The sequence below is a fragment of the Amblyomma maculatum genome, chromosome 3 (genome assembly GCF_055883805.1).
Source record: "Amblyomma maculatum isolate TAMU_Amacu chromosome 3, ASM5588380v1, whole genome shotgun sequence".
NCBI classification, from domain to species: domain Eukaryota; kingdom Metazoa; phylum Arthropoda; class Arachnida; order Ixodida; family Ixodidae; genus Amblyomma; species Amblyomma maculatum.
Genome location: NC_139346.1, coordinates 117340949 through 117363097, shown reverse-complemented (window position 1 = coordinate 117363097; position 22149 = coordinate 117340949). Strand labels below are relative to the sequence as shown.

Sequence of the window (22149 nt, the reverse complement as noted above, 5' to 3'; positions counted from 1 at the left end):
AGGTGAGCATTGTTTCATTGTAACGCGTGGATGCGCTATCGTTAAGCTTGATAATAAAACAGTAGTAGAACTGCAGTTCGGGCGAGTTATGCATTTTTCGTATAAAACAGTGCGCATGTGTCTATTTCTTCTGCTTCATCCCGTGTCTTCGCGCTGTTTTATACGAAGGATAATGAGCTTTGAAGGACAAATGGTGCCTCTTGTCTACTATTTGAGCCAGTGTTTGGTTGGACAACGGTAACGAAATCACGGCTAATCGCTTGCCTGTGTGTGACAAGGCATTTGCAGGCGGGCCTCAAGCAACCCACTGCATATTGTGCCATAGTGTATATTTATTTTTATCTACCCTGTCCTTTCTCCCTGTCACACACCTCCGATTTCCTCTACCGCTTCCTTATTATTCCTTTATTTCTGCCACAATTCAGCTGCTTCAGATATTAGATACCGGGGCTGGCGTCTTTTCCTTCCTTTTGAATATGTAATAAAATAACCACATACTACTACTTGCCTGTGTTGATCAAGTAATTTGGCGGAAATAATGAGTGAGCAATGTCCTCCCGTGTGTGCTGACTGAACTTTGCAACGATTGACATTCGAATTCACTTGCTGTTTTTTACCAGGAAAGTAGTTCGAGAGAACACCACCGGATCTGGGGCCACAGCGTGGCCGTTCTTCCAGGAAATCCATCGCTTCCTAGGCAGCCTGCCAGTGAATGACCGTTCACTTATTCAGCAGAGCGTCTGCTATCCAGAAGAAACTGGAACAGGTGAGATGCATCTTCTTTTTCTGCTTTCATAGCAAATACCAATATGCCGCAGACAAAAGGCAAAGCAATTGATTTAGCAGTTTCAGCAGTGAGCAAGTTTGTACCCTCCATTTACTAGCTTTTGAAAACCTGCAGGACAACCATGTGCTTAAACTCCTAATGGCCAATCAGGCACCCGACATTGTCCTGCTGCTTTTGCATTGCAGTCGTGACAACTGTTTTGAATGTTGTGCACCTGTTGGCTTCTGAAAGAATGCTTACTAGACGATTTCTTCAACAACCCTTCGTGGTTTTAAGGGCTGACAATTGAATGCTCCTCGTGCTTGGCAGTTTGCATTACCAGTGCATAGGTGAGCATCATGAGCGGTGCCTCACACTATTCGCACTCACATTCACTCAAACTCGTCCACCGAGACGTACTCACCACCACTTGCTCAGACTACAGCATGCTTTTGGCTCATCATATATATCTCATAATAAAGTCCATCTTCCCTTTATTTGTCTGCTAATTATACTTACAACCAATCTCTTTCACATTCACAAATATTAGTGTGAGAGTGAATGTGTGCACTCATAAGTGAGTGTGCTGGTCTGTCGGTTAAGTGCCAAATGAAATGTTCTCACTTCAGTAACAATAAATAAATCTTTCATATGAAATTTTTATTGCAGATAATATTAGGTATGGAAGTAGGAAGTCCACCAACACCTTCTTCAGATGAGCTGGGTGACTCTTCAGGCAAACCTTCTGCAGATACCGAAAATATTGAACCTCTACGCTCACAGACCGAAGCTGTCTTGGTTCCAAATACGGAACCCGAAAGCAGCAGCGGGCATCATAGGCAGACACGAAAGAGGAAACGTGTGGCCCCACAAGATAAGTTCGACTTGCTGCTGGAACAGCAAGACAGGCTCATTGAAGCACTGGAAGACACTTCAAGGCACGAGAGGAGCCTCAGGGAACGGCAAGTCGTTGCACAGGAGAAGCTTGTGCGGTTGCTTGGAGACTTCTTCAACAAATCTTAAAACACCGAGCGAATATTCGGGTGGTATTAAGAACTTTGTTAGATTCGACGCTTTCGATGGACGGAGAGCTTTGCTACCTTACACTTCAACACATCAGCTTCAAGCCACATGAGATGAATTAATGTTAGTACATGCTATGCTCCATTCAATGCTGTCCCATTTGTTGAAAATACTGAACAGGAGCAGCACGCACTCCCTTGCCATTGGCAACTTGCATGTCGGTAGTAAGCGATGGCTGCTCATAGAGAGCATTCTGCTGCTCAGCTTCGTTAATCCATTGTTGGGATAGTGAATCATTGAGGTGTTCACAAATGTTGTTAAGTGTGCAGCATGCACGCACAATAATTGGAACATTTTTAACATCGCATTCCATGCGCTTCATGATATACCTGAACTGTGGTGATTTAAGCCTGCCAAAGGCTTCTCTACAATCGTTCGGGATTTGGATAGCTTCCGTACTTGAGTTTCCAATTGGCTTCATTAAGTGTACTGTGAGAGGAAAAGCCTGATCACAAAGTACTACTGGCGGCACATCGGTATTTCCAACTTTAAGCACTGGGTGCCTGAATTTGGGCCCTTCAATTGCATCGGCCAGTGTTGAATTTTGAAACACGCGAGAGTCGTGGCACCTTCCAGGTGAGCCGACCACGACATTCCGAAATCTGTACTTATGGTCGACTAGTGTCAGCAGGATCACACTACCTGAAAGCAAAAGTGAGCACATTTAGTGATGAGCCAAACACTTCTAAAATTGCACATTGCGGTAACACAGTGGCAGACTGCATATTTTACAACTTTAACGATGAGTAAGCAATTCCATTTGCAAGCCTGTGCAAGTACTTTGTTTTTTTAATTATACTGTCAGCCTTTTTCAGGCTTATACAGGAGTGGGTCAGAAGTTGATGAAATTATAAAGCGAGATACATTTTTGTGCAAAGTATGCAGTCATCTACTTAACATGTCAAACAACATGCAATGCGTACTGCCCTGCCATATAGACTCGTAAGCTGAAAATTTTAAGCAAGTTCAATTTTCATATAGTTAATTACTGTGAACGAAATTCACATTTTCCATCATACGTGCCAGTGTCGACATGGTCATACACATTTAACAGCAGAAATCAAACGCTGGGCAGCTCTGTGGTAATACCCTCATCTTGAACGCAGTGATCAACCAAGAAATTATGGACCTATTCTCATAAAGTAATAATGTACACTTATCATTACTGTGCACTATTTCAGCATGACCAACAATATAGGTTTCAAAGCATTACAACTGAATTGGCTTCCATTTTTCTTATTTTACAGGTGGTGAGTAGATGAATATACTGCACACAAATCTATAAGCACAATGCAAAGTCACACCTTTCTCCTTATTACCTCACATTGTACAGGAGCAAACTACCCGTGAAACCTATATTTTAGTAAATGTTAATACTCGCCCTTTATGTACTTACCAGCCTTTGTAGTTGTAATATTCGCTGGCGTGCTCTTTTGGGGGGGAAACTGGGAAGTGGCACCCGTCCAGTGCGCCTATTGCTTGTGGGAAACCACAAACTGCTTGGAATTCCCTCATGTGGTTGGCGAGCTCGGCGACTGGCACCATTTTCACCCAGTGGTTTTCTAATGCTCCCACAACAGTTCCGCAGAATTCTCTATAAATTGCATTCGTTGTAGACCGTCCCAAGTCGAAGAGATGCACTACATTTCTGTCCTCAGCCGACGAGCACAGTTTATATAATGCAACGGCGACTCGCTTCTCAACGGCAACTGGCTGCCGCATATTTGTAGCTTGCCGCGTCATTGTAGGCCAACAAACATCAACAATGTATTTAAATGTCGTTTCCGACACTCGGAACGATTCCCTGAAGCAATGGCTTCCCAAGTTGGGCAGCGTGTTCTCAAACCATCGGCAGTCTCGATGGTACGCCCAAACTTTCCTTGGCGCACGCCGCGATGACGGTGCAACTGCCATGAGGGCGGCATTGTTAATCAAAATTTGCTGCTTGAACAGTCGCACCCTCTCCGCAGCTGCGTCGATCTCCAGGTCCAGAGAAGAAATAATCGCCATAGCGAGAGCGATCCCGCACCTCTTCCAGACGTCTTCGCTCTCGTCACTCATGCTTCTTCCGTTCAAAAACTCACGGTTTACAAGCTGGCTTTCACCGCACGGTCCGCACCCACAAAAAAGATTTGCAGCACGCAGTACCGATGGGGCTTGGCAGCACTCCAAGAACACTATAGCACAGCGCAAAGCTTGGAAGAAAGTGAACGCATAAATATCCATGCATGCATAACGCATGAATTTTGCAAGCAAATTGTGGCCAGCAGAATGAACAAACCCACTATGCTAGTAAAAGTAACAGCGCATTCCTTTCACATGAATGAAAAATAAATTTATATTTTAAATTTACTTCAAACTGTAGGAAAAAAAAGCAAATAAAAATTATTTTAGATGTTTTTAACTTCATTATTTTATATGATCACACAAAACCAACAGCGCCTAATGGGACCCCAACGGCGTCTCTGAGAAGCTCGTTCTTAGCCGTATGACACGGTGACAACTTCATTGGGGCTGAACTCCCTCCCGCTCCCTCCGTGGTCCTTTATGGAAAAGTTTGAGGGAATTGGGACTTGCCCGTGTGACAGAAGTATAAAACGATGGGACGAAGCTGTACCAGAGGCAAAGTTCCGCGCACAGCACGCGAGCCAACTTCGGCGTCCTTTTCTTCCAGGCGCCACCTAAGAACATCAGGGACACCAGGTGGCAATATATATATATATATATATATATGCATTGTATTGCTTCACTCAGCAAACCAACTCGTAACAGTGAATCCACACAGTAGCACAGAATCTTGAGAGCAGAATGGACAACTCGCTCAGTAAAGGTCCGTATCAGGTGCCAAGCTCTTGGCAGCTTTCATGGACCTGAACAAAGGTTTTCATGAAGAGGTAAAGAGGTGGGTGCTCTTTACTGAACCAAACTGCTCCAACAAGAGTATTTTTTCATCACAGAGACACAGGAGCTCATTGAGTGCAACCTTCATTGGCCATACGGAACCTTTGCTGGACTTAAATACAGATGAACCACCGGTGTTTAGAGTTAGTTAGATCACTCCATTTCATTTTATGGTCTCTGAAATTTCTGGTACAGCAGACCATCAGTGATGTCCACAGTATTTGGACGTGACGAAGCATGGCGATGCCTTTTCCCACTATTTTCCCAAATTGTTTCAATAGCTGCTGCAGTTGTTTAAAATTGAGTGATGAAAAATTTTCCTTTGGAAGCTCTGCTGGCTCGCTACTTTAAAGCAAACATTGCATCGCAAATGACTTATACCACTGGCATCAAATAAACATTGGCATGTCGAGCAATAAGCATCTATGTTTATCACTTTCGGCTGCTGAAGCTCCCAGAAGTTTTCGAAAATTATATTTTGTACAAAGAAATCTTCATCAAGAGGGCATTCAGTAGCTTGAGTCGGGTAACTTGTTTTCACGGTAGCTTCGCTGCTACAAAAAAATGTTAAGATAAGCAACGTGGCCTGATGTATAGCTGTAGACTGTCCAGGAGGTGTTACTGTTGAGTTTGCAGCAATGAACTCGGAAGAATCTTCATCTGCGTCGTAAGTTTCTTCGTGAACATTAGGACCTTCCTCTTTAGCATCCTTATCAAAAAAGCAGTGCTTCCCGATTCTTCAAAGGGCTGAGCAAGTGGCACCAGATATTCTTCATGCAGACTATGTTCACCTGGAACATCAGAAGTGTCTTCAGAATGCTTATTTGCTGCAGCTAACTGCAAAAAAAAGAACAGGAATGTGTTAGTGGCATCGGACAACTAGGAAAGCTAGGGCATGTATGCTTGTGTCTGTGTCTCAGTAGTGTAAACCTCGAACATATAAGCAGTAAAATGTTTTGTAGCACATAATATGCTCCTATAACATAGAAGTGACAAAATGTGAAGACAAGTATTCTGACGAATTTTATCATATATCTGAGTTACTGATGCAGTTTGTGGAACTAAATTTTTGCTGCATTTTTTCTAAGGCTGCCCACCAATAAAAAAATGTATCTGCCTTATGATGTTCATTAAGGTCAGCTGATCAGCACAAGTATAATGAGGGTTCCTCAGATTTAAAAATACAGAGTACAGAAAACTAGTCCTTCAATGTCAAGAAGATGTGCCTGATGAGCTGCTTAGAATCAAATTTGGCTACATGACAATTTTCAGCTTAGCTGCACAGCTGAAAGGCCTGACCAAATCATTTGCTCTACATTACATGTCCTCTGTTCCCAGTTTGTCTTTTCCTCAATGCGGCAAGCTTTTCTTCCATAAATCACTGGGACCCACTCAGCAGACTTCTCTGCCTCAACCGTTGATCCAGCTAACTTCTTTCTCTCATGATTTATGCTACTAATTTTTTGTTCCTGCACCGTACCTGATACGGCTGTCACTAATCTGCATTCATAAAAGACTGCAAAGTTCGGGAGTTTTTATGTGCCTTAAATTTTGTAAGACTAATGTGGGGGAAATGAAGGGCTTGTTATAGAAGTGGCAAATATTCACTGGAGCCAATGAAATGGTAGGGGATCTTTTATTTTAGCTGTTGGCATTTTTGGCCACTTGGCCCTTGCAGCTGCACACAGATTTACCATGAATGACAAAACGCGTGGCCTGGACTGCCGTCAGCGCCACGAAACGATAGTCATCAGTGGGAGATAATGCTCTCAGTATGTTTACAGCTGCTGACGATAGCTGGTACGCAGCATGCACTGACTGCTGTATTCCTTGCGCTTGATCATCGGTGGACAACGCACTTGTCACGGGGGCTTTTTGATGCTCTTTGTTTGCCGACGCAGCCTTTGCGGCCCCGGCAATGCTCTTTGCAGGTTTCTCATCGCGGGAACCAAAAATTGCACGCTAAGCTGCCGCAGCTCGCGCCCCCTTGAGAGTTTTGATTCAGATGCGGCCGACATAAAATTTATTCCGCTCTGTGGTGCACTTGTAAGTAAAGTCCTTATATGCCAAAACATCGAACAATAATAAAAATGAGCGAACTTATACACAAAACATCTTTCACGCTTTATAACTGATTAATATTTCATTTTCGGAAATACATTTATTACCATTGTGTTTTTGAGCCTTTATGAATTATTTACACGTTTATATACATGCACGCTCGCTCGCTCAAAAAGAAAACAGTCCAGCCTCTCAGCATAAAAAGGAAAAGGGTAAAAACATTTGGCACTAGCTAGGTGAAGAAAACAAAACAAGAAAGCAACAAGCACTTTCTAAAACTATCTAGAACAGAGTTGCTCCACGAGTACTCTTCCCTGTCTCCATGCCCTCCGGCAGTCAATAATAAAGCGCGTCCACCAGCTCTTTGTCCGCCTGCAAAAGCGGTCACTGCTCTTGATAGGTGTCTCTCATAGCACGAGTCGCTTTGGGACGTTAAAATCTACAAAGCATCCTGTTGAATGGGAAGCCGAGCAGATCATAATGGTGAAACTGGAGCGTAAATGTCTGCAAGCCTTGCTTTCATCATGCCCCAAACATTTTCGATGATGCTGAGGTCAGGGCTGCAGCTTGGCCACAGCACCTGCATTACGGCATTGTTATCTAGAAAGGCTTGTGCCCCTCGAGCCGTGTGTATGAAGTGCGATCATGTTGACACCAGGTCTTCAGGAAACGGTCCATATCCAACACATATGACATCGAAACATTCTCCAGGATTTCGATGTATGATCCCGTTATCCTGACATGAATCTTGTGGATGGGTCCCAAGCTCTGGTAGCTGACCACACCCCAGACGTTCACTGCTGTGCCCCCGTTCGACTAATTGTCAAAGATATACCGTCTCTCGTAATAGAAAGAAAGCGAGCATTTTTTCCCACTGAACTGGTATAAAAGGACGCATAAAAAGCATACCGGTAGCTTTCAGGACGCCAAACTGTTTGGCGCTGGTCCCATCGTGTGCAGAATGTTGATTTATCGCTGAACACGACGTAGCAGCAGTCTTCTGGCGTCCATTATTCGTGGGCCTCTACGAACTCCAGCCACTAGCGGTGTTGCGGCGGGTGAAGTTGCGGCTGCCCGGCTTTGCATTCTAGCATCATGGAGCCTTCAGAGTATGATTTCCTCACTGATGTGTAAGCCGAGCTCACCGCGGATTTCTCGCTCCGTGAGGAGTGGATCATCAACTGAAGCCGCGACAATCAGAAGTTCTTCGGGAGTTGTGTGCTACAGAGCTCCACGCGAAGTCTTCCAATCTAAAATTCGTCCTTAATTGCCTGAATAATGGGGTTTACCATAGAAACGGTCCGCCACATTATTGCGGCTATTTTACTTTGGTTCATCTCTGAGCCTATGCACTATTCACCCCTTCGAGACAGTTTCAGAAAATGACCCTGAAACTCAGTTCATACGATGCGCTTCCCAACTTGAGCCAGGCTCCAAGAGCTAGTCACTGGAACTGGGAAAGTACTGCATCCGTTTTCACTCCGCCGCCACGCCAAACCCCTCCTCCGGCTGGTTCACCGCGGTCACGTGGTCACGCGCCGCCATAAATGTCCCGTCGGCTTCCCGGGCGCCAGTAATGCAGTAGGAAGACGGCTTGTACGGCATCATCCAGAACGTGTCTTCTCGCTCTTATCATTCTTGAAAGCCAAGCAAAGGGATTGAAAATGCATAAGTATGCCCGGCTGTTTCGCTTTAGGGTTCACCAATGGCCAGGAATCCGGAAAAGCCTTTCTTACCGTTCGGAGCTGTATGAATGACAGCGACCGACCAGCTATTGGCAACATAGGATAAAGCGGAATAAATTTTCACTCACGTGCAAAACAATTTTCCGTGAGCCAAGCATTTGAATATACATTGTGCTTCATAGCGCTCTGCATGTAAGAAAAGATTAATGTTATAGGTCAAGGTGACAGAAATTGAAAGGTCCACTGACATAGGTCACCAAGAAGGGTAAACAACGCCATAACACTGATAGATATTGAACCACCCATCATTTTCCCGCAAAACTTTTCTATCTAGCTTCTGCAACACCAGAGATATTGGCGGTTAAAACTGACCCTTCCAATTTTCCCTCTCAACTCATAGGCCGAAAGGAGCCGTAAAAAAATAAAGAATACAAGCAAGTTCAAAGCTCCGCCCAAAAATATGTCACTTCGACAAACTGCTGGTTGCCGCGCGCTCGCTCGCTGGCGTACTCGCGTCAACCCGTCCTGGCTCGCACGCAGTTCGCCAGTTCGCGCAGCGACAGTTGGTGTAACCGAGAACCCGTGGTTAGCCCATGTTACACGGCGGACCAAACCATGGTTACACCCCTAACCCCGGTTATAGCAGAACGAGCTTGGTGACCTCGGTTTGCGTCGTTAACCGGGGTTATGGCGGCGTCTGTTGACGGAGGCTACTCGTCGGCGCCCGAAATCGCAAAACGTACGAGCGGGTCTGCTTCACAAAGTTATTCATATGCCCACTGTTTCAGGTTTAAAGATTGATGTATAGAATATGGTGCTGCCTGATGCCTTCGATTACGGCCGACAGCGCCGCGACTGCGTACCGAAGCCTTGTTTTGCCTGCAGTATCGTTTGAATGGCTTGTTGCTGAGCAGAACATCAAAAAATGCGTGGCCTAGCTTAGCTATGAAAGCACACGAGTTTGCAACGCTTGCAACACGGGATGCCGCGAGCAGCCTGAGGTACGTTACACAATTACCGCAGGGTGGGGCGCACGAGCGCGGCGAACGGCGCCGTGCGTGACCGTCCCTAGCCGTCGCTAGGCCTAAATTGTTTCGCTTCGATGCCCCGGCGGTCGGCGCTTTGGAACTGATCAACGCTGTCGTAAATAGTCTACTTAATAAACTGCCTTATTGTGAGTCCTATCCTGCTATAGTAAAATAATTATAGGATTAACCCTGGCGACGCATTAATTGCAGAGCTAGTACGAGCAGATCGGATGAGCCGAATTGCAGCAGCGGCAGCTAGCTTGAGCAGAAACTTGCTTGCATCACAGCTATCGCTCTTAACAGCGATTTGCTGCTGGCCAGCGATCCACACGAGAGCTTCATACTTGATATTCGGCTCAGTATTCCAAACGCCAACAAATTTTAGCACGCTTTATTTCGGACATCAGTGCTAACGATCCGCCGTGTCGTTCGCGTACGGTATGCGGGAGGAGGGGCCACAGCGGCGGTCGAGGAGGTGCTGCCATCGTGCGGTGCTTGACCATGCTGTTGACGCCTCGTCGGATGAGACTCCGGTACTCCTGAAACCATGTTATATAAATAAGATATTTGTAAATACAGCTTCGTTCTGCCAATCACTGCATCGCTTCGGCAGCCAGCACTGAGTTCGAGCAGCACACGACTTTCGCAGCTACCGGAAGTGTGTCCGTGACGTCATGGCTGCAGTGGCCGCAGCGAATGGCAGCTTCTAGCAAGCCTTGCCAGTCAACTCACCCGTGACGTCACGGTTTAAGGAAATAGTTCCATGCGACACCGCCAAACAACGACCTCTCTGCCCGCAAACTTCAAGAAATGCCGTTTTTAAAAATTAATATATCGCTGGCTTTGTTCCAATAAGTTTTACTTTGGGTTAATGCTCAAAAGAATTTGTTCCACACACTGAACACGTTTATCAGTGGCTTCTTGGTGGCCGTTTCAGCGGACCTTTAAGGGAGCTGTGCGCGTCGTAATCATTAAAATAATACATGCTTCATCTCACAATATAGCATTCAATAGAGGTGTGTCTAGATGGGAAAGCGCACTTGATGAAAACCATGACAATTTTGGACATTTCAACACAGAGTGGAGCTTTCTCGTGATTGAGCTGCGGCATAGATTCCTGCTTTGTGAAACTGATCTCCCACAAAATTCTGTTTTCTCGATGCACAACGCCACTGAGCACTCGACTAGACGGTAAACAACACACTGTGTCTCTCTCACTTTTTTAATAGACTCCCCACCCTGCCCCTGAATGGTAACGACTCACGCGAATGTGTACATAGATTTGTGTTTGCACCACTTTATCCTGAACGTGATGAGCATTCGGCCCTTGGTTATTATTGTATATCTTTCCTACCTCCTGACACTTCTTTGTTGGCTTGCGTTCAGCGGTTCATTCGATAATACAGCTCAAATCTATAAGCAGGTTCGATATGAGCAGGGATCAAGGGAAATTATTACATATGAAATATATTTCGCTGAGCTGTGTACAGCTTGCCACTTTTCTCAGAACGTGGTCAGCATTCCAGCCCTTGTTTATTATTAAGTGAAACTTGAAATTTCTCCAACCAACACTTTTTATTTTACAAAACCAGATGTTTCGGAGCCGGCTCGGCTCCTCCTTCAAGGGTGCATGACGCGGGGCTGAATGGTCTAGGGGGAGAAGGGAGAGGAAGTGAGATGGGTATGAAAGAAATGAGAAGGAAGGAGGGGGGTTTAAGACGAGTCACGGTGCCACAGGTGCAGGGGTTTGGATGGATGGAAAAACTTTATTTTCGTCAGAGAGCATGTGTGGACGATTCCGTGTTAGATGGCCTTCAACCCATGGCTGACAGCGACCTGGGTGGCCCATTCCACGGCCCTGGTCTGGACGACCGGGTCTGAGCTGGCCAACACGGCCTCCCACTGCTCGAGGGAAGAATCACGCATAATATCCGCCGGTGGTGGTGCTATGCTGCAGCTCAATATGTAGACATAGGTTGCCAATTCCTGACACCATTTGCACTCCGGCTGAATGTCCGGATCGACCAAGAACTTATCCATCCTTGCACAATGCTGTAAGAAAAGATTTTGCTTGTACAGCAGAACTTTGACCAGTGATACCCTACTTGCTCAAAAGAAAAGTTGATAGAGAAGTAAATTGAGCGCTGGGTGGTGTCTGAATCCCAAATCCTAGCACTCAGCTGTTGCGATTTGCGCACGCGGGTGCTCTTGAATGCGCCGACCTTGTGACATTTCTCGACTGTGCGATTCCAGACTGTTCCATTCGGAAGCTCGAAATTGCGCACCGAACGCATTCCTGCGCTGTGTTTAGTTTTGTTCGCGGCCACACATTCCGTGTAAATTTATTTCGTTTCTGCGCTGACACCATGGCATTTCGTGATTCCGATGTCAAAAACACATTATCTGGTTAAGGACTTATTTTATTATCCATGCATGACAACGGATATTTCATCAGTATTCAAAAAACAGAAGTTTGCGAATGGTAGATTTCGTTTAAGCTGTGAGGCCATACATACACGTGAGCTTGAGGAGTGCGCTGCAGTTGCAACTCGCCTAACACGCACACGGGGGGGATGACCAATTTCTGGTTTTTGTCAAGACGACTACAAGCGTTTCGAAACACACCACGGGGACCTATCTTTTGCACCACTGCGCCGATGACCCCCTGTTTGAATAAAAAAAAACGTACACCTAGACAAGGCCAAGGCATGGGCCAAGGGGCCGCAGCGCACAGCTTGTGCAGTGCCGGACGGCGCGTCCAGCCAATCTAGTTCGACCACAGCGCCCTCTCTTCTCTCAACAGCCAGCGCCTCGCTTTGAGCGCCGCGTTCGTCCCACTCAGACCCTTCTAGTACTCTACCAACGTGTCAATAAAATAACCCTTGCAGCCAAAGGCAGCCCAAGACAAGTCCTCTTGCTGCAACAGTAGTTAGCAGGCTGAGGCTCCCCTAATAAATGTTAGGGGAGCCTCAGTCTAACTACTGTTTTAGCAAGAGGTCTTGAATTAATTTGGGCTGCCTTTGGCTGCAAAGGTCATCTTGCGGTAATGCAGTGGTTACAGTGCTCGACTGCTGTGCCCATAGATGCAGGATCGAATCCCAGCCGCGGCAGCTGGTTTTCGATGAAGGTGAAAAGCAAGGCACCCGTGTGCTGCACGATGTCAGTGCACATTAAAAAACCACAGTTGGTAGAAATTTTCTAAGCCCTCTACTATGGCCTTTCTCATAGCCTGAGTCACTTTGGGATGTTACACCCCAAAAACCAAACCAAACCCTAACACTTATTAGTTTTATTATAAATTAAGGGCGCCAAAACAAGATGCACACACAAGAAAAGAAGAACGGAACAGAGCGCCTCTCTGCTCGGCACTCTGTCCCATTCTTCTTTTCTTGTGTGAGTGCGTGTTGTTTTGGCGCCTTTATTTTATAATGAATAAACACCAACTAGCCCAATAAGAAGTTCTCTCAAACTTATTTTGTTTTGTGCAAACCAGAATGAGGCCAATGAAGTGTATGGCTCATGATGTGGATGTTGCAGATCCCTGTTGCCGCTGGTTGCATTTAATGATCGGGAGCTGGAGATTTGCTAGCACACAGCAGATATGAAAAACATCACTCATACATGGAATAAGCTCAGTTGGCACCTCGTTCAAAATATTATATACCTTAATTCTCTGAATCATTCTTTCAACATGTATCCTCACCTCAGCAATATTGTAGGTGTCCCTAACTTCTTGTGGTGTGAACTGGGTGACATTAAGAAAGGGTGGCCTGACAAGCACAGCATTTTGATTTCCTAGTACTGTTTGGATTCCTGGGAAGCCGTTGTCTGCCAAAACTGTATCCCCAGAATGCACAAGGTCGAGAAAACCAGAATCTACATTGATATATGCATCAGACAGTCGACCACCGTAAGCTTTGGAGCGAAAACAAATCATGCCTCCTGGTGTTATACCCACTAAAATTTTGAAGTATATGCTCCTTTGTAGTTAGAACACAGAACTCTTTCTTGCTGCACAGTAGGTGGCTGCTCTACGTATTTCAGTGTAGTCAATGATCATTGTACATCCAGGATAGTGCACTTTAAAACTTTCTGGCATAGTGGCCTTGATAACACATGATGGAGGGCAAAAAATCCATTTCTTTATTGCAACAGCAAGTGTCTTTAAAATGCTTTTGAAGTGGCGTGATGCTGACGTTTCGCTCACAGAAAACAATACAGCTAGTGATGAATAGCTAATACCAAGCTTCAGCTTCATCAGGAACAACAGCAGCCTATTCTCAGACGTTACGATGACGGGGGAAACATTGTTAGTAGCATTGCAAAGACTGTTGTGCTGACAGTACACAAGTCCTGCAATGCATAGAAAGACATGACAACACTGTCATAACCAGAGAAGTAGCTGGTTCTGTGGTCAGGGCCACAGTGCCTAATACTAACCTCTGGCTTGTGCTGAACGCTGCCATCACACGACTCGAGATGGGTCACTTGAGTTGAGGCGTCGCATTCCTTTACAATGCTTATGAAAACTAAAAGTTCTTGCCCTACACACTTATGTCATTGTTTATGTCCACTGTGTAACATTGCAAGAAAAAAGGAAGAGCATTGAGTAAGTTACAGCCGAAAGCTCCTCTTAATCACTCATGATACCCAAGATTGCGTGACCTGTTCGTCAAACTGCATTGCAATGCAAACTGCATTGTTCGTCAAGAGCATTGCAGCCAGAACACGCGCCGGCCCTGGCGGCATAGCTGTTGTGAGCTATGATATAACAGCATCTCTCGCACACCACAGGGCGAGCACGTCACCTGAGCTTCTTGTCTTTCTTCTACCGCCGTTGCATCCAGTTCACACATACATTAATTCGTGAATATTGGCTTTTTCTTTCTTTAACGGAGGTGATACCTACAATTGACGAACAGCAGTTTCGGAATGGCGTGAAGACTACAGACGCACAATATTAGCTACTTTGCGTTTCCTCAAGATTTTAATCAGTTATATTTTGCTACACGTGGTGTCTAAATATTAAGCCTCCTCGCAAGAAGTCCGATAGCATAAATTTTTTTCTAATTGAATGAGATTTCACGGATTGAAATCATGGCCAAAATGGTTGCTTTTAAGAGGGACATGGCTCTTAAAGGGCCACTGTCCAGGCAAGGCCCTTTTAAGCAAAGGAGCCCAGTGTTTCGATCAGGTACCGTAGATAGCCTGTGCAAAATGCTAGTGACGCGCGCCGCAAAGCATCGAAAATAGAATTCAAAGCTCTCTCATGCTCTCCTCCGGGAAGCCAGCTTTCCCGTTTCCTGTGCTGGCCCGACGGGCCACAATAATGATGTACGTACTGCAAACGACGTCCATTGGTCCGTCTCGCTGACTGACGGGAGGACGGGTGTCTACCGCTCGCTGCGCGCTTTTCCCTCGCCACGGCCAGACTGAATCCAGCGGCGCGCGCTCCCTCGGCCGTTTTTTTTTTTTTCGCGCTCGCGGAGAGCCACGCCCCACCTCCCGCCAAACGCGGAGGAAGAAGGGGAATTTGTATTGCGAAGGCTAGACGACCTCGGGCAGGAGAGTGAAAAACCTTTGCGAGGGAACGGAAGGAGAGAGGCATGACAGAATCGGGTGATTGCGGTGGCTGTAACTGCGTTATTAGTTGCTCTTTTCAAAAACATTTTGCGGCCTTGCGTTCTGGGGGCGAAGTCTCACAGTCACCGGGGAAGAGAATACTTTCGACCGGAGGGTGGACAGTGGGCCTTTAAAGCTATTTTCCCTACGTTTTTCAACAAATTTGATAAGGCCTGGTATTCCGATTTAGTTTCTTGCACTGATTTCAAATATGTAATTATGAAATTGTTTATAATTTGCGGAAACAAGGAAAAAATAACCGCACTACAAAAAATTCAATATAACACTTTGCTAGGTACTAGAAAGCATAACGAATACAATTTTAGGCGCACTTTTATATAACAAATATTAGCGATGTTATAGCAGTTCAAGGTTCACTGTTCCAAACGTGCCTTCCTGTCCGATTTATAGTAAAATTGAAAACTTTGAACTGCTATAACATTGTATTCATTACACTTTCTAGTACCTAGCAAAGTGTCCAAGTGAATGTTTTTAGTGCTGTTATTTTTTCATTGTTTCTGTAAATTATGAACAATTTAATTTATCTTTTGAACTAATTGGCCAATTCGAAACATAATTACACATTTGAAATCAGTGAAAGAAACGAAATCAGAATACCAGGTTTTATCAAATTTGGTCAAAAATTAGAAATTACTTTTAAGAGCCATGTCCGCCCTAAACAGAAGCGAAATGCAATACAGCTGGCGTATTTCGTGGTGTGCTTGGAGACTGTAAACGGCCTAAACTAATACATTCTTTTTCAGCAAATTTCTAAGTCCAGGGTTATCATGGGATGACGAAAGAGTCAACTGGCCGTACTGCCCGAATCCGCGTGTCTCACTGCCTGGCAGAGATCGGGCACGCTACGAGCAGTGACGCGCCGCGCCGGCGCGGCTCGTTCATACACAACCCTTCAGACACCACACTCTACATCATGTTCTACTTGGCACTTGCTGTATTTCATTTTAAACCAGCCAAACGATGATACAGAGAATAGAAGCGAACAAGATCAGGCTGGCTTCTCTGTCTTGTCTTTTGGCTGGTTTAAAATCAATGATTACCAACTCGCCCAATTGTCAAACTTGTTGGTTTATTTACAGGGCAATCCCAAATCTGCTGCTATGGTTTAGTTTAGCACTGGTGAACACTCTCTATGTTGGGATACATGCAATATAAATAGCTTGAAAGTAAAAGATTGCACAGCCATCATTGTAGCAAGTTTGTAAAGCATGGGATGCATAATGTGGAGGTCTCGGACCTCAACGGTGGCATGTTTTTTTTTTCTAATTCGCAATGAGTTATTTTTCATTTGAGAGTAAATACACTGCTAATTACCGTTCATCACCAATGCAGATTGTTCTTTATTAGTTAATTATATACTTTCCTCAGTTTCATTCTGTTGGCCTGCATACCTGTGTCGTAACAGGGCCTTTATATATTTTTCCTTCTCTACTAAATAGGAGAGCATGAGCCTCTCATAGCCTGCGCTGCTTTGGGATGTTAAATCCCATAAATAAGACCAGCATGAGCCTCGTTTCTGGCAGTCTTACCGCCGTATTCACAAACACTCCTTCCCTTAACGCGCTAAGCGGTCCTTCGGCAAGGATGGTGTAAAGTGAACTGTAAAAAAAGGCTGAAGTCCGCTTCATAAACCAGCCTTACGCGCTTTTAAGGGCGCCTTGCCAAAGGCGCTCTTATCCGAATGTGCATGTGATATGGGAGCGAGGCTTTGCACATTTTTATGCTTGAATCATCTGGGAATAAACGTATAATTTATTCATACGACAAAACATAAAGAAATATACTACTGCTAGTACGCTTAGAAGTAAGTATGACAAAAGTTGCGCAAATGATATTCTCATTTTGACGTTTTTATTCTTCGGCCGGCCACCATGCAGTATAGCCGTCGCAATAACTTCTTTGTTGATTTCACGTCGTCCCGTTCTTTATGAGTTTGTTTTCGACGTAGGCGGACGCTTTTTTTCTTGTCTGGGATTTCTTTTTTCTTTTTTTCATTTGCGCCCTTTGCGTCGTATTTGTTTTGGTTTCTGCAAGCAGTTTGTGCGTAGTGTTTGTAGATGGAGCCGAAAAAGAGGGTGAACTTCACAGAAGAAGAAAGAAGCGTGCTAATTGAACTTGTCACAAAGTATGTGGCGATTGTGGAAAATAAAAAAACAGATGCAGTTTCCCTGGACAGAAAAAAGAAAACCTGGAAGCAGATCGCCGACGAGTTCAACTGCCGGTCCAACATCCGTTTTCGAACAGTCGACCAACTCCGAAAATGCTGGGACAATTTAAAAGAAAAGTTTAAAAAGGCAAAGGCCGATGACACCAAGGGAGTGTTTGCGACAGGTGAGTTTGCTTTTTCTTTTTTCCGTAAAGCTAGTGTTTAGGCGTTTTTATATGCGGCACTATTGCGCCTCAGCCGTGTTAGCTTGCTTTTCGGTTGACTGAAATATCATACACGTGCGGGCTTGGATTTTGCTTCATGTGGCCACATATCTCTAGAGGATATGGTGCTCACGATGTCTTGCACTACGAACAACTGTAGGCAAAAAACAAATTATAGCACTAACGCTGATACGCTTTTTTTCTTCTTTTTTTTTCCCAGGAGGCGGCTGCGCGCCAGCCAGTCATCTCACGGAGGAACTCGAGCGCGTTGGGGCAGCAGCGTCGCACTTGTCGACGCAGTTGCAAAATCAATTTGACAGTGACCGCGGGCGCCACACAGTCACCCAAACAGGGTGCTCAGCGAGCGTCGCAACGTTGCTCGCTACAATGCAAGCGGAGCCGCTTGAACTGTCCAACGGTACGTGTTTTGCCAGGGAATTTGTTTGGCCTAGTTGATTACATGTGGCGGTGAGCATAAAGGGGCATGCTTTAAACTTAACGACTGGGGGGGGTCTCTGCGTGTTTACTGTTGATGCTTCGATTTCAGGATGTCTTGATTAACCTTCTGAATTTCAATACTGGAAATTGCTGCTTGTGTGTGTTACAACCACTTCTTTCTGGCTTTGTGCTCATGTACAGATTATATTGGAATGTTCATGCTCTCAGATGTCACATGCTTTTATCGGAGTCTGTTTGCAGGGTATAAAATTCATTTGTAGGTTCACTGTTTACATTTAGCCAAACAAGTGGCACACAACACTTGTATGCATGCTGTGCAAGCATATCATGGGTTGCTAATAATTGTTCTCTCCTGGTAACTTCTCCTCTTTAGCGTACCGTGAGAGTCATAAATGTCTTGTTTGTAAATTGCAAATGCCTTCCACTAGTGTGATGCATATTTACTGCTCTGCACTGTGAGAGCCCCTGTTGAATATGAAGCTGCGGCTAGCCGCAGCTAGCATGAATGAGCGAATGGTTGCAGAAACATGTCATCACACTCTCAGATGTTGCACATGCTTTTATCGGAGTCTGTTTGCAGGGTATAAAATTCATTTGTAGGTTCACTGTTTACATTTAGCCAAAGAAGTGGCACACAATACCTGTATGCATGCTGTGCAAGCATATCATGGGTTGCTAATAATTGTTCTCTCCTGGTAACTATACTCCTCTTAGCGTACCTGAGTGCCATAAATGTCTTGTTTGTAAATTGCAAATGCCTTCCACTAGTGTGATGCATATTTACTGCTCTGCACTGTGAGAGCCAGTGTTGAATATGAAGCTGCGGCTAGCCGCAGGGCATGAGTCACTGTGTTAGCTAGCATGAATGAGCGAATGGTTGCAGAAACATGTCATCACACTCTCAGATGTTGCACATGCTTTTATCGGAGTCTGTTTGCAGGGTATAAAATTCATTTGTAGGTTCACTGTTTACATTTAGCCAAACAAGTGGCACACAACACTTGTATGCATGCTGTGCAAGCATATCACGGGTTGCTAATAATTGTTCTCTCCTGGTAACTTCTCCTCTTTAGCGTACCGTGAGAGTCATAAATGTCTTGTTTGTAAATTGCAAATGCCTTCCACTAGTGTGATGCATATTTACTGCTCTGCACTGTGAGAGCCCGTGTTGAATATGAAGCTGCGGCTAGCCGCAGCTAGCATGAATGAGCGAATGGTTGCAGAAACATGTTTTATCGGAGTCTGTTTGCAGGGTATAAAATTCATTTGTAGGTTCACTGTTTACATTTAGCCAAACAAGTGGCACACAATACCTGTATGCATGCTGTGCAAGCATATCATGGGTTGCTAATAATTGTTCTCTCCTGGTAACTATACTCCTCTTAGCGTACCGTGAGTGCCATAAATGTCTTGTTTGTAAATTGCAAATGCCTTCCACTAGTGTGATGCATATTTACTGCTCTGCACTGTGAGAGCCAGTGTTGAATATGAAGCTGCGGCTAGCCGCAGGGCATGAGTCACTGTGTTAGCTAGCATGAATGAGCGAATGGTTGCAGAAACATGTCATCACACTCTCAGATGTTGCACATGCTTTTATCGGAGTCTGTTTGCAGGGTATAAAATTCATTTGTAGGTTCACTGTTTACATTTAGCCAAACAAGTGGCACACAACACTTGTATGCATGCTGTGCAAGCATATCACGGGTTGCTAATAATTGTTCTCTCCTGGTAACTTCTCCTCTTTAGCGTACCGTGAGAGTCATAAATGTCTTGTTTGTAAATTGCAAATGCCTTCCACTAGTGTGATGCATATTTACTGCTCTGCACTGTGAGAGCCCGTGTTGAATATGAAGCTGCGGCTAGCCGCAGCTAGCATGAATGAGCGAATGGTTGCAAAAACATGTCATCACACTCTCAGATGTTGCACATGCTTTTATCGGAGTCTGTTTGCAGGGTATAAAATTCATTTGTAGGTTCACTGTTTACATTTAGCCAAAGAAGTGGCACACAATACCTGTATGCATGCTGTGCAAGCATATCATGGGTTGCTAATAATTGTTCTCTCCTGGTAACTATACTCCTCTTAGCGTACCGTGAGAGCCATAAATGTCTTGTTTGTAAATTGCAAATGCCTTCCACTAGTGTGATGCATATGCTTACTGCTCTGCACTGTGAGAGCCCGTGTTGAATATGAAGCTGCGGCTAGTCGCAGGGCATCAGTCACTGTGACAGCTAGCATGAATGAGCGAATGGGTGCACTGCTGTTATTGACTGTGCCCTGCAGATAGCAGTATCGACGCCACCAGTCAGCCTTACCCGTCAGGTAGCTAGAAAAAGAGCCAGCTTAACCAAATCCCAGCGAAAACTGATTATTTTGCGTGTTTAAATTTCTACAAGGGTAGCCAGAACTACCGCCAGTAGATTGCCTTACAACTCATAAGTGTAAAAACAAAAAAGCCAGCTGAATAGGTTGGATGTAGCCTTAATAATTTATTGCATTTCATATTGCACAACACACATACTAACCATTACCACAACTACAAATAAAGCACAATCCTTGAAATTGTGTACTCGGCAAGGTCCACTTTCAGCTGCTCACTGGGGCAAGTCCTGTTTACACAGTCAGGTTTTATGCATGTGGTGATGTAGAGTTGAGGTTAAAGTAATTGCAAATTTTTTCACAGATATGTCCTATCAGTGGGACACCCCAGCCAGCCCTGATGGTGGAAGCAGCCACATGGAGGATGTGCAGGGTGCAGAAGATAGAGGGGCTGCAGTGCAAGCAGGAAACTCACCACCAGCTTCTTCGCAATCTTTGTCACAACCTGCTCCTGCTCCTGCTTCTGCTCCTGCTCAACGCAGAAAGTGTTTAAAACAGACAGCTGTTGAGGAAGAACTTGGTGCACGTCTGAAAGCCGTCAACAGTGACAACAAGCGGAAGAGAAGGGAGCACCTGCTGAAAATGAAACTGATGAGAGCTGAGCATGCTCTCCACATGAAGAACACAAAAGAACTTCATGAGCTGAAATGCAGCAACGAGAAAGCTAAGTTAGAATTTATAAACGTGAAAATAGCTGCCCAGAAAAAAAAAAGTCTCCAATAAAGAGAAATCTTGCACATTGAGTGTGCGTGTCTTGTTTTCCTTTGCCACATTATGAAAAATACTGCTGAATAATGCTTGCTCGGGTCCTGAAGCCACTCGCCAAGTCAACAGAAAGCGGCTCTTCAGCTTGTAAAGCTGGGGCGTAGGGCTGCTGAGGGTCCGATATGGCCTGTGGGGGGGGAGCAGGAGGCATTTCTTCGCGTGAATGGGTCCGGCCAAAGTTGTGCAAAGCAGCACACGCTGTGATGACGATTACAGATGTTGTTTCTATTTGCAACTTCATATCTAAGCATGGAAATCTTCTTTTCCATACGCCAAAAGCCCTTTCCACGGAGTTCCTTGTTCTTATGTGCGACTTGTTATACCTGAATAAAGAGACATTTGAGGTTTGGATGAGTAGGCATACAATATTGTGACTTGTATATTCACTTACCTGTACTCTGGGCTGCCTCTCTGTCCAGGATCTCTCAGTGGAGTCATAAGGTATGGCCGGCAAGCATACCCCATGTCACCAAGGAGTATGCCAGGAACACTTCCTTCATAACGAACTCTTGCACTGCTGTTATCAAAAATTCTGCTGTCATGTGCCGAGCCTGGCCAGCTTGCAACTACATCGAAAAATTCCAGCTGAGGTCCTGTGATAGCCTGTAAACATGTGAAAAAAAAAAAAAAGACATAAATGGCTGTTCCAGCTGTCATGTTTTTCTGCACCTGATATAAAAGCCCTTTCTAGGATGACCATGGGTACAAAGTTTTCGTTGTAACAGCAGTAAAGTGCACGGTCGTCCACTCTTCCGCGTGGCATGCACTTTTTAAAATGCTACTGCGTACGTCGCAGCCGCACACCGCAGCGAATAGGCAGACGACGTAAAGCAGCAGCTTCTGGCCCCTCTACACATATGTACACATTTCACTTACCTGCACATTGATTGAGAAGTATCCCTTCCTGTTTCGAAATACTTCCGCGTCGTCTCCGCCCGGGCTCTTGATACGCACGTGCGTGCAGTCCACACAACCCGTCACCCTGGGAAACTGTGCAATCTTGTAAAA

General features: G+C 45.1%; 3 protein-coding genes and 1 pseudogene across 3 annotated transcripts; 1 reads left to right on the top strand and 3 right to left on the bottom strand.

Moving 5' to 3' along the window:
* Window positions 1-1514: 1514 nt before the first annotated feature.
* LOC146195790 (uncharacterized) lies at window positions 1515-2943 on the bottom strand. The gene has a single exon (XM_084597921.1). The coding sequence runs from the start codon at window positions 2511-2513 to the stop codon at window positions 1935-1937; it is 579 nt and encodes a 192-aa protein (XP_084454047.1). The 5' UTR covers window positions 2514-2943; the 3' UTR covers window positions 1515-1934.
* Window positions 2944-3241: 298 nt separating this feature from the next.
* LOC146195789 (uncharacterized) lies at window positions 3242-3859 on the bottom strand. Its single transcript, XM_084596863.1, has one exon. It carries the CDS (start codon window positions 3857-3859, stop codon window positions 3242-3244), a length of 618 nt encoding a protein of 205 aa, XP_084452989.1.
* A 9069-nt stretch (window positions 3860-12928) lies between these two features.
* Window positions 12929-14882, bottom strand: LOC146195788 (uncharacterized; annotated as a pseudogene).
* Window positions 14883-16693: 1811 nt separating this feature from the next.
* Window positions 16694-21242, top strand: LOC146195787 (uncharacterized). The gene is made up of 3 exons (XM_084597920.1): window positions 16694-17498; window positions 17758-17955; window positions 20681-21242. Exons 1-3 carry the CDS (start codon window positions 17225-17227, stop codon window positions 21097-21099), a joined length of 891 nt encoding a protein of 296 aa, XP_084454046.1. The 5' UTR covers window positions 16694-17224; the 3' UTR covers window positions 21100-21242.
* The last annotated feature ends 907 nt before the right edge of the window (window positions 21243-22149 follow it).

What these genes read in the sequence shown, in the direction of transcription:
- LOC146195790 (XM_084597921.1), bottom strand. Translation starts at nt 2,513, where the DNA reads ATGTGCTCACTTTTGCTTTCAGGTAGTGTGATCCTGCTGACACTAGTC.
- LOC146195787 (XM_084597920.1), top strand. Translation starts at nt 17,225, where the DNA reads ATGGAGCCGAAAAAGAGGGTGAACTTCACAGAAGAAGAAAGAAGCGTG. An exon ending in CAAGGGAGTGTTTGCGACAG is followed by an intron (nt 17,499 to 17,757) that starts GTGAGTTTGCTT and finishes TTTTTTTCCCAG; the next exon opens with GAGGCGGCTGCGCGCCAGCC. An exon ending in GCCGCTTGAACTGTCCAACG is followed by an intron (nt 17,956 to 20,680) that starts GTACGTGTTTTG and finishes ATTTTTTCACAG; the next exon opens with ATATGTCCTATCAGTGGGAC.
- LOC146195789 (XM_084596863.1), bottom strand. Translation starts at nt 3,859, where the DNA reads ATGGCGATTATTTCTTCTCTGGACCTGGAGATCGACGCAGCTGCGGAG.